The sequence below is a fragment of the Falco punctatus genome (assembly GCF_963210335.1).
Source record: "Falco punctatus genome assembly, chromosome: 11".
NCBI lineage: Eukaryota > Metazoa > Chordata > Aves > Falconiformes > Falconidae > Falco > Falco punctatus.
The window spans coordinates 30,721,972-30,733,567 of record NC_137591.1 but is presented as its reverse complement, the minus strand read 5'-3'; the positions used below and the strand labels follow the sequence as shown (position 1 = coordinate 30,733,567).

At 43.5% G+C, this 11,596-nt stretch overlaps 2 protein-coding genes across 6 annotated transcripts in view; one reads left to right on the top strand and one right to left on the bottom strand.

The window, feature by feature from the left end:
- The window catches only part of DHX9 (DExH-box helicase 9), a 54,432-nt gene that overhangs the window by 18,807 nt on the left and 24,029 nt on the right, over nt 1-11,596 (bottom strand). For 3 of the 5 annotated variants that reach the window (XM_080407534.1, XM_080407536.1, XM_080407538.1), the window contains 4 exons: nt 11,353-11,582; nt 8,971-9,086; nt 7,929-8,129; nt 6,555-7,016 (listed from right to left, as the gene is read on the bottom strand). In XM_080407534.1, the coding sequence (XP_080263660.1) occupies nt 6,746-7,016; nt 7,929-8,129; nt 8,971-9,086; nt 11,353-11,582 (818 nt within the window). In that variant the 3' untranslated portion in view covers nt 6,555-6,745. Of the gene's footprint in view, nt 1-4,377; nt 6,168-6,554; nt 7,017-7,928; nt 8,130-8,970; nt 9,087-11,352; nt 11,583-11,596 lie in introns of those variants that run through there. The other 2 variants (XM_080407537.1, XM_080407535.1) reach the window with 2 other exon arrangements.
- SHCBP1L (SHC binding and spindle associated 1 like) lies at nt 3,221-4,322 on the top strand (the record flags this gene model as incomplete). Its single annotated transcript, XM_080407717.1, is given in 7 exon segments — nt 3,221-3,343; nt 3,345-3,382; nt 3,384-3,449; nt 3,451-3,471; nt 3,473-3,500; nt 4,142-4,185; nt 4,187-4,322. Coding segments are annotated over 7 exon segments (456 nt in total), but the record flags the coding sequence as incomplete, so codon positions are not given.

The window sequence follows — 11,596 nt, the reverse complement described above, 5'->3', positions numbered from 1 at the left end:
AGCATGAAAATGGGCAATCAGTTGAAAGAGAAATCATCTTCTAGAATGCTTTACAATAAGTAACATCAACAAAAAAACCACAAAGACTTGAGGTACCTTTTCTTCTTCCTTGGAAGTCTTTCCAGACTCCTAGGTACCACCTACTATGTATCTTTTCAGGCCTGGACCTTCAACTTTTTGTTTTCCATCTGCAGGTGAGAATTCTGGGCCATCATTACTGTAATAGTGGCAGATGGCACAGAGCTACGTGACCAAATATATTATTATTCTTTCTGTTCACCACAGTCAAGAATTCTTTCTTCCAATTTCTTTCTTTGAAAAGCATGCTGATGCAGTTGAGACAAACTCTTACTCCCCTTCCCCCACACCCACCACCCAAAAAAAAAAAAAAAAAAAAACCAAACCAAAACCCACAAAAAAACCCCCAGAACCCAGTTGTCTACATTGAGCAACTAATTTCTTTAGCAAAAGGCAAGAGAAACAGTAGGGAGTTACACAACAGACACTAACCATAGGTCAGGAGCTTAGACGTGCACAAAAACAGTAGCTAGGAAAAAAACCCAGTTCTTCATGTATTTTCCAATATAGTCTCTCTGAATGTCTCTTTGCAGATGGCAGCGTGGGAGGAAAACTTGGAATTCCAAACACAGTCCTGCTATCTAAAAAGCTCTTTGCAAAACGAACTGACTGCAGGAAACAGAACAGGGTGGAACATTTTTAAATTGCTCGTAAATCTGAAAATTTACTTTTGCCTTTCTTTTAGGTTGCTCAAATGTAGAAAGTGGTGCTCACTCTTTCCTGTACGGGTGGAAGATTTCTCTATGGACACTCCATTTGAGCAACACGATAATTGGAACATGGCTTTAGAAAGCTGGTACAGTGGAGACCATGCAGTCGTTTTCCCAGGAGAATACGAGGCTGTAAACTTCAGCTACAGATGTTATTATTGGACCTTAGTATTGCATTCTCTGATAATCTACCTCTGTCTTTCTGAAACATAGCTCAAAAGCAGTCCTGGTTAACGGTTTTTACCAAATGATAGGAAACAGGAAGTTTCCCAGAGCTTTTAATGGGATTTAAAACTCTCAGTGTGAAAATAAACAGCCGAGTATGATTTGTTAGCTACTACCTAGGGAAAAAATACTGTGCAACTCGAATACAATACAGCATGAATTCAGTGAAAAATCAATTTCATAAAACGTATGTATATATAAAAATATACATATTTTACGGCAGCATAAAGTTAAGCAGTAGCAGCACCTCTAAAATAGACAAGCCCTCTTCCCTAATGGATATTGAAATGTGTTGTTTGATGTTGTTGGTTGGTGGGTTTTTTTAATAAGAACACCAACATCGGCACTGTATTTAACACTCCCATAAGGTAACAGGCTTAATAAGAAATGAGCATCAGCAAACTTTCCAGCCACACTTCAGTAACTCACACCTTGCAGATTCAAAGCCTGCAAGCACTGAACACCTGCATTCACTCGTGCACGTTTCCTTGTTCGGGTTGATGCCTACACCATCACATGTATCTTGCAAAATATGGCATCGGGTACCAAGTTTATCTTTTACTCCATCAGGTTTTTTATGCTTTTTAGTATTCCGCAAATAATACAAAAGCGCTCCTTCAGCTGTCCCTCGGTCCCAGTGTGCTGTTTTAATGGGCATTACCTCCAGGGGCGAAGGGTCACTGCCATACATCCTGCTAAAGCTGGCGGTTCTGCGACAGGAAGGCTTGTGCTAAGCGGGAAAGCAAAGCTCCCAGCAGAAGAAATACAGATAAACAGAAGCTGTTACTTGCCCTTTTAGCTCTGCCTTTTCTGCCCAGGCACGCTGCAAACGCACACGCTTCACCAACACTAAGGCAGCACCTCCTGCTTCTTTAAATGACCTCCTCATCCTGCTAGACCCAACCTAGCCTCATGCAAAGCTACTGGTGAGGACTTTTTATCCAGTTTGCTTTAAGGATGCATTAATGTATCTTTCCATTATTGCCAAAAGGAAATACCAAGCAGGTTTCAGAGCTCTTGACAGTGTCAGGAGAAAAGCACGAGGAAGCTGGTGAGCAGGCAACGAGGGAGATTTGGAATGAGGCGATGGCAAATGTCAGTGAGTCTCAGAGCTCATGTGTGCCAGTGCAGCATGCCCTTCTGCTGCACACAGCGAGGCCACACACTCTTGGCAGACAATATTTGAACTGACAGAGTGCTTGTAGGCAACCATTTTCAGATCTCTCTCCCATCAAAGCACAGGGTGAGCAGACACATTCCAGATTAGAAGCCTTCATCTCAATTATTTTGCTTTCAGAGACAGGTAAGGCATCACAATCTCGCATGCTAAGCCGCTCACCTTGGTAATGTTGTACCTGTGACATTAACTTTCCTCCAGCTGGCATACCTCACCCTATTTTTTTATTTGAAGGCAAAAAAAGAGATCAATTAGCTAACTGCAATGCTAATTTGGTCAGTGTTCTTAGGAGCAATTCAGTGTGGGCACACTTTTAACACATACTCTACAGACCAAGTACAAATGTTTCTAAATAACTCCATAGAGAGACTCTTCCTATAAAGAAACCGCTTAAGGGAAAAGATTTCCTTTCAAGGGAAGGACTTATCCTCCTTGGAGATGATGGGATACCATGTCGATGCCACAACTGACCACTTAGTTTTCCTTTAAACTTCCTCCAAGCAAGGATCATAGCATAGTTCATCCGATCGCATGTTGAATTTCTCTCCACTGGTGGCGATCTCTCTATGGCTAAAGACATTTTTCCAGTTGTTACCCTGGAGTACACTGTGCAAAGTGTTCCTGGAGTACCAGTGTGTAGAGTAGAATAATCTGCATATTTACTCAAACAAAGCAATAAAAGGCAGACACTTAGATTTCCTCTGTGACTGACTAAATACCACCTCAGAGACAAAAGCAAAGATGCTGTTTCTCATCCCTCTTGTGCAGAGACACACAATCTATGCCTTTGTGCTTTGTGTTCCGCTCACCAGGCTTTTGAAACTTGAGCCGTTCGCATTTTGTTTAATGCGCCATGCTGCATTAAAATCACGCAGGCAAGCACATAGTCCATAAATTAAGAAGTTGATTTAACACCAACTTCCTAATGAGTTGGTAGCATTGTTAGTATTTATGTGAGAAGTTTTTAAACACAGCAGATTACTTAATCAACTGACCAGTGTTGTCCTTCATATTATGGTTTTGACGCTATTGTCAATATTACTTTTACTCCTCTCCTTTTCCACTTGGAACCGGAAAACCAGAAGAATCTGCAATTGTTTCCAAACCCCCTCATGAGAGCTTTGTGGTATCAAAAGCCCAAGACACAAAGCTAAATGTACCTTAGGTTGGGACAGCAAAGAACAGTCAACGGTGGCTGCTGAGCGTGGTCAGGTGACCATAGCAAACTGTGTACGAAGGTGCGAAGGAACTGGTGTCTGTGCTCACTGGGGCTGCTCTGACCGCCAGACAGCGAGCTTACTGGGGCTCAGGTAGCTCTTCCTGAGTTTCAGATAACTGATTTTGTTGCACGAGAAACATGAGCACTCTGACAGGTTGGCTTCTTGAAACAAAGCACAGATCAATTTACTGACACAGTAAATTCATTGCAAGCTCAGTTTTTGCTCTGAAAAATGTACATGTCATTTCAGGTTAATATTCAGTTTTCTGTACCCAGGCTGTTTAAGCTCCTCATTAGCACGTCAATCCTTGTTTAGACTGTGCTATTAATTTCTGGCGTGGGAAGTGCAGGCAAGGCTTACTGCTTTCCCACTTAATGGTCCTGATGGATGAGATATTAAAAACCAGACTGAATATTGATAAGCAGCATTTTTGTGCTTGACACTCCTTAATATGTTAAATACTAGGCACATAGATAAAACCAACTAAGCTGTAATTTGTAGATGGTAATTAGTCTGCGGCACCTGCTCCCTCTGCAATCTGTGACATGAGCGCTCCTCAGGACCCGTATCCTTGCCAGCTCCATCCCAGCAGCAACTCCCAACGCAGGTGTGTGAACTACGCGGTCTCATACGTTATTAAATCTGGCTGTACCCTCAAATACCCATTATTTGTTTTTAACAATTCTTACAAGCAACATGAAATTACATTTAATCTTTTTGTTAATGAACAGGGCTCTGGTGTTGAGCTGTACCCAAGAAGCACAGCTATCTTGGAGTTACAGAATTCATCACTGCAATCATACCAGTACCAGGGAGGCCTCCCGTCACAGCCAGGGCTGCACTAATGCTAAGGTGACTTATTTTGGTCTTTTTTCAGTAACAGTGAAAAATAGCTTTGCAGATACAAATTAGAATATTTTTTGTAAACAGACTGGAGAAACATCAACTTTACTCTAAAAAAGGGAATTTCTTTAGCTAGGACTTAACATCAAAGTATGCCCAGTAAAACCATTTTTTGCTAGTATCATAGAATATTGTACACATCCTTGATAATCCCTGGTATCCTATTCCACCTCCTAGAAGTTACCAGTAACTTACCAGTAGAAGTATGGAAATGCTAATGGTAATTGTGTAGTTGAAAGCAGGCTGCTGCAAAGGGCCCCACTACACATGAAGACCTCACCAGAACAAAACCTTCAGTGAAACAGCAGGACTCAGTCATGGAACCGCTGGCAACACTGTGCTCCAAGGGGAGGCCAGCTCACTGGAGTTCATCTGAATTTTTCCCAGTACCTCTGGTTCTGTTTCTGCATGTGTAAAGACTGAGGCAGTGCTGAACAGCCTGTTGCTGAGGGGCCCTCTCTTAAGCTCTGGTCTGTGCTCGCCTTTCACCTGTCTCTCCTTCCTCCTGTTTAAATGCTGACTTCTTTTGAAGACCAGTAAGAGCTCAAGGAAATTAGAAAGCTTTAACAGATACTAGATCATACTTAAGACTTGTAGGTGAAATACTAACATTATTAACTATAGTTCTTTTTAAAATCGTTTGCCATCTGCTTCATGTTTCTGGGTTTGTGTTAGTAATGCAACTGAGCTAACACAATGTTTGAGGGACAAGCCAAGGAAAGCAAGTTTTGTCTGGATGCAATAAATACGTATGTGGAAAGGCAAGGGGGCCAACACTACAGCACATCTTTCAGCATCCATCCCTTCTGATTCCCTAACAGGTTGTTCCTGAACCCAAAATGGACTGAGTAACCGTTCTTCAGTCTACAGAAAAGTCTACATCAGCCAAAAGGACTGGGGAACTTACTGCGTTAGATGACACAGAAGATAATACATGCTCCAAATTAATCCCATATTGAAGTTTGGAGATGAATACTGATACACTTGATGATATCAAAGACAGCTCTATAGTTCATAGCTGGGTATCTAAGCTTCATGTGCCATCTGGCTTTTAGCAGTTTTGATTAAAGGAAGTCCTTCACCCTTACCTATGGTTTTAAGAACTCTGTTAGAAATACGAAATATGTTGGACTTGCTTTGAACTTCACTCAAACACCAACATCTTCCACACCCCAGTAAGCACAACTAATTATTGGTTCTGAATAAGCATTCCAGTTGGATTAGTGGTGAGTTTAATCTCATCAGACTTGGTAATGTAACAGGATTCATACCGAGCTGTGCCCACAGATGTCTTCCTCTGCTGCTGCAGTACATGGCACATGCAAGAGGCAGTACCTGCCTGCTGCTGCCCCAGGCAGCACAGCTGGTATTGTGGCCATGCAATAAGAGGCAAGAGAGCCCAACAAGTTTGGGCCAAAAAAACCCATTCACACACATTTCTAGTAAGCTGGAGCACTTCTCTCCTCTTGCTCACACAGGTGTTCCTACACAACACTGCCTGACTATAGGAAACCTTTGAGAGGAACCTGCCCCTGAGCGCACCCCGTGTCACCCGCCCCTGCTCAGGGTCACCTCCCAGGTGCTAGTCTGAGAGGTACGGAGGAACCCACACCTCACTGGAGGGCTTTTTACCCCCTCTGTGTAAATATACTTCTAGAAGCACCAGGCAGCTAGCTGACCTTTGAATGTCTGGAATCCACAGGCTGCAATCAATTTCAATGAATTCTCATTAAAGAATTGCTGTCTTTCACATGCATTTGGAAGAAGGAAGCGTGACTGTTTTGGAGGAGCGATGCAAATGAACACTGCCTCAGACGAAAGGCACAGTTCACGCTGCTGAGATCACTTCAGGTTCTGCAGAGACAAGAAGCATCACATCAGTCCTGAAAATGTATTCCGTGTTCCTGCGTTATCTGGATCAGCAAAAGAGCTCATCAGCTGCTGCGCCATGAAGTGTAACACAGCACGCAGCAGGCCAGCGGCTGGCTGCGAAGGAACCAAGTGCTGCCTGGCACAGACAGAAAACCACAGCAGCAAGGCCTATTTGTGCAGTTTATTAGACAACAAAGAAAAATCCCCCCTGAGCCCAAGTTCTGTAATTCGGAATTTGTTTGGCAGAGGATGATTTTAGACACTGAAAAGTTTCCTCAGAGTGCCTTATCCCTCCTACAACCAAAACTAACAACAGACTGCTTCAAAATCTGAATCTAAATCCAAATGCAAAATTAAATGTATCGAAAGTAAGTCTTTAAAAACAAACTCTTTATTAAGACTAAAATCATACAACTTGCAGTAAATTCTCTAAAGGCATGATATATATTACAGAGCTGTACTTGTCCTAAGGAACTGAAACGACAAACTGGTAACAGCATGAAAGGAATTCGGGAGAGAAATGCACTTTTGCCAAAGTGGAAAGACCTCAGTGAATTTCCCTACCACCCACCCCTCCCCAGATCCCCACAGCCTCCTCTGAAGCCACCACTGGCTCCTCGATAGCCTCCTCTTCGATAGCCACCCCCACCTCCGTAGCCTCCCCGCAGGCTACCTTGGTATCCCCTTCCCCCTGAGCACCTGCCAGGGTAGCTGTAGCCACTGTACCCTCTACCTCTGTAGCCAGAGCCACGCGAGTAGCCTCCCCAGCCTCTGAGGCCACCTCCACTGCCATAGCGAGCCATTTTGGGGGGGCGAGGACCATCCCCGAACCTGGCAAAGAGAAACATGATACTTGAGATATATCCATACTCCATGCAATCTTACAGATTCCAGTTTTTAAAATATTACAGGAATAATCAATTGCCAAGACACTCTGTTAAGATGCCTCTATTTTCTGTTAACAGAACACAATGTTTGAATTCCAGTTGTACTTTTGCATCTTTTCCACTGCAGTAAAGAAAAGCTGGTGGCCTGCCCTGCCACATAAGCAGTCCCTCCTCTAAATTTCCGACAGGTCTACACCTAGAAAGTTTTCCCCTCAATCCCACTTCTGCAGCTCACACAAACACATAGGGACCTCTGTTCCTGTTTACGTGAGCACAGTGATATTTATTTAGCTCCTCACAAGACACAGTGAACCATACATCGAAGCTGGTTTTTGGTTTGTTCCTTAAATTACTAACAGCTCACCGGTGTTTTTTCTTTGCTTCAGAAGCAAGACATGAAAACAAGGGGCAAGAGGGGTGCAAGCACATCCAAATAATCGTTTTAATTCCAGAGACAAAGATGAATAGGTTCACCCAAAATAAATGTGGATTGTCTTTTCTTTAAAAGTCATTGTGTTTTGGAAGAGGCAATGACAGCTTTTATTCCTGAGAGTCACTTGTCCTTCCTGTGGAAACAGGTAGTGACCTGCCTGCATCAGACTTTGAACATGACAGTTTTACATACACTAAGACTATTGACTTTGAAGTGAAAGCCTGAAGCTCCTGACCACATGGGACAAGACTCTCCAGGTTATTTGAGCTACAGACTTCTGCACCCACTGTGCAGGGAGTGAGCAGTGGAGCCGACAGCTCTGACCTACTCTGTTTGGGTTCTGCGATGTCCCTGGGGGCAAGAGGTGGCGAGCGCTCCTCACCCCAGAGCTCGGCCTGCACAAGCCCACGGAGCCCAGCTAACCTTGCACTGGCAGCCATCAGAGTGATGCCCGCGGCTGACGGCCTGGAGATCTGACGGATCACATTCAACATTCGCTCGTGTGCTGGATCCAGCATCCGAACAGTCTCAGGATCTTTAGTCACTTCCACAACCAGAGCCTCCATCGCAGCACGCAGAGCAGTGATGCAGGCAGCCACATTGTGTGGCATCTTCAGCTTGATCCTAGAGCAAAGTGTATTAGATGTATTACCACTCCTAGGAGAGAACCTGTTTCAACAGATGTTCATTCATCTTTCCATTGAGTGCTGCACACACTGAGCCAGACATTATATTCTCATCTTTGCAATCTTAATTCATCAACAAAGAGGCATGAAATTCAGGAAGCAAATTGGAAAGATCCCTAAAATTTAGCATTGTTAAAGCATAACTATCCTTCTGCTTAAATCTGCTCTTCAGATGTAACATACTCAGATCCAATACATAACCCCTAGCATCAAAACAGAACAATAAAAAACCAGTAAATAAAACCATGAGGCTCCTCAAGATTTTGAAAACTCTGGGCCACCCTCAAAGTTATTAGTGAATTAAGCTTAAGCAATTCTTCACCTTCATTTTACTGACTGGGGAGCAGCAGGGGGGAAGACAACATCCAGATGGTATTTGGTCACGGCCATAAAAAGTATGCTGCTAGAGGCAACCATTTCTCTCCTCAGGCTGTGTTTCCAAAACTTAAAAACAAGGCTTCCTCAGCCTCTGTCTGAAGAGGAGGCCCAAAATACATAATAATTCTGATTCACATTCCAGTTAAAGGGGAAAAAAACAGCAGTTTTTATGGAAACTGCCTGGCACCGTGTTTTTGATTTAAGCAGACAATCTGGATGACAGTGCTGCTAATATAAACCTCTCTCTTCCCCACAGGAAACAAAGGTAACGCCTTCACAATCAACCTGCTTGCTCTGGGGTTCCTGTTCTAGGGAGGTTTAGGTCTGTATTAGCAGCCGCTACCCCTCAGCCTGTGTTCTTTCATAGACCTGAACATTACAAGCACCAAGGAGGCCCATACCAGTCATCTACCAGAATGAGCTCTCCATCCGACCAGACTTCCTTGGAGGCAAAGAAAAGCAGCTGCAGCGGGCTCACCAAGGTCATTGCTTTGGCAGAGATGGCTCGTGTTCGAATCTGCAGGTGGAAGAGGAATATGATCCTTGAAATAGAAAACAGATCCCTACACCCTTCTCTGGTCACTGAAACCAGAGAATTTTGTGGATAAATAACCCAACAACCAAACACCCCACATAAAAATCTAGGCATAATGTTAGGGAATTACAAGAGCACACATAGATATAAAATTGAATGCTAGGCAGGGATTCAGTACTGGTTGGTGTAAAAAAAAAAAAAACACAACAACCTCCACCACCAAAAAACTACCTGCCACTTAAAAGTATTCATTTTTCCATGAGTGCATGTCTGCAATTATGCAGCTGACATTTTTCAAGGGCCATCTCATGCTTTGCCACCTAAAAATGACCAAGGCATAGCTGAATTATCTTCCTGCTTCTGCAGGTCCTACACATGCAAATTCTGAAGTAGCTGCACATCCATGCAACCAGCCTGCTTTGTCATTTTCTAGAAACGAGACCTTAAGCTTGTACTTGAAATGAGCATTTGGACCATATCAAGCCGTCTGACCAGAGCCAGAGATAACAGCACTGACTACATGGGTTACTGCCCTTTGTTTTAAAAAGGAACTGAAGAGCAGGACTTAGAATTTCAGCCTCCCACCCTGACATTGCCTCTCTCCCTCCTTTCTTTCACACAGGAGCACAATGGGCAGAATCTGTTGTATTTGTTTATCCTCAGAGAGATTTGCTCCTGCCTGGAAGTTACCACACATGCTGAAAAGAGAGAAAATTCCAGAATAGAAATTGTGGCAGAAAAAAGGCCAGTGCAAGGAGCATTGAACTTGCAGGTCAGAGGGATACTGCCAAATGCAGCAAGAAACAGATGACCAGACCACAGAGAGAAACTTTCTTTTAGCAGGTACATAATGGCTAGGAGAGCACTGCACAGAAATCCCTCCTTCACCCCAGCCTCCCCCAGGCGCTGTCGTAGCCACAATTAAACCACCATCTTAGTTACTCTTAGTTTTCCATCTGCACTTTGATTTAATAAAACACAGCTTTTTAAGTTCAAAAGTCTTTTGGTGTTTTTAGAAAACCTAACTTGAAAGAGATGGTCAAGACATCCTGACATCAGGGGTGAAGAAGAGGCAAAATCTCACCACAATTCTGAACTACGTATGTGGAAATCCAAAGTATCAAGCTGAGCCCTCAGCCAGTGCCCAAAGGAATCAAAATTCCATTTATTACCAGTGAAATGGTTTATCTGCCATTACTAAAATAAGCTGCATGTCAGCAAAAAGGACTGAGGATATAAAAATCAGAATAAATAAACTGTAATTCTGAACTGCCCAGTGTAGACAAGCTGAATAAAAACCCCTACAGCATCACTCTGCTGTAAGATCTTAAGAGGCTCTCCTTACAGCAAGACACTTTGCTATTTTGATGCTTATTCGCAAAAACATCTTTACAGCACCTCCCAGGCAGGAGGAACTCCTATTGCGCACAGCTGGTTTTGACAACAGGTGACAGAGCACTTCAGGGCCTCCCCATCGCTGTGCCAGAGTAAATGTGCACAGGCAGCACAAGCAGGCTGGCAGCCCCAGGACCGCCTCCTGTGCATCCTACACAAAGGCATCACCTTCATTTGCTCCTTGAAAGAAGGGCGAGCAGGAGCAGCTGAATTCATTATGGCTATCACTGGAGCACAGGAGAGCACCCAGGAGCTTAAGTGTACGTGTACGGTATGTGGTGAGTACACGGAATTAACGGGATGGAGGAAAAGGTCATGAAGACCCTGGCGAAAGCATCTCAGGGGTTTTATGAGGTGCTTGGGAAATGGGAGTTGTCCTCAAGAGATGGCCAGTTACCTACATGCCAAAAAGGAAGCACTTCACTGACATGTTACATGTTCCTGTTTTCTCTCTGGATTCATAAGTAGCAGAAGTGATAAGGGCAAAAATTCTCTAGTGCCTAATTAGTATGGAAGAGCTCCTGAAGCTATCTCTTAAAGAAGAGAATAATTTAGATCTTTCTCTAGGAACTGGCTGTTTCCACAACACTCACAAGAACTTTCTACGCAGCTCTACTTCTAGAGACTGGAAGTTACTGGAAGGCTGAGTGACACCATGACCTCATAAGGTACACTTTGAGGGGAGGGGGCAGGGAGAGAAACACCAAAAAAACAAACCCACCAACAAACAAAACCCAAAACCCAAGCTAAATATTGTACAGTTTAGGGTTTTTTTCATATAACTTGTTTACCAAAAAGAGCCTCTTAGACAACTTGGCAGCATGTGATCAAGAACAAATTCAAAAGGCTTTACCTTTTCTCCAAAAACAAAGAAGGGCGATGGATACTTAATGTCCTGACTGCTGAAAGGGCAGTTGACAGATGACTTGTGGATGAGCGCATTGTGCCCCTCAGTGGTAAGAATTTTTCTCTTCTCCTTGTGGTAGCAGACATTGGGGTAGACCCCAAAAGCAAGCAGGGAGATTACAACATCCAGATTATTATCTGGTCCAGTGTTGTTAAACGGTTGAGTCATCAAACATTCTGTTGACAGAGAA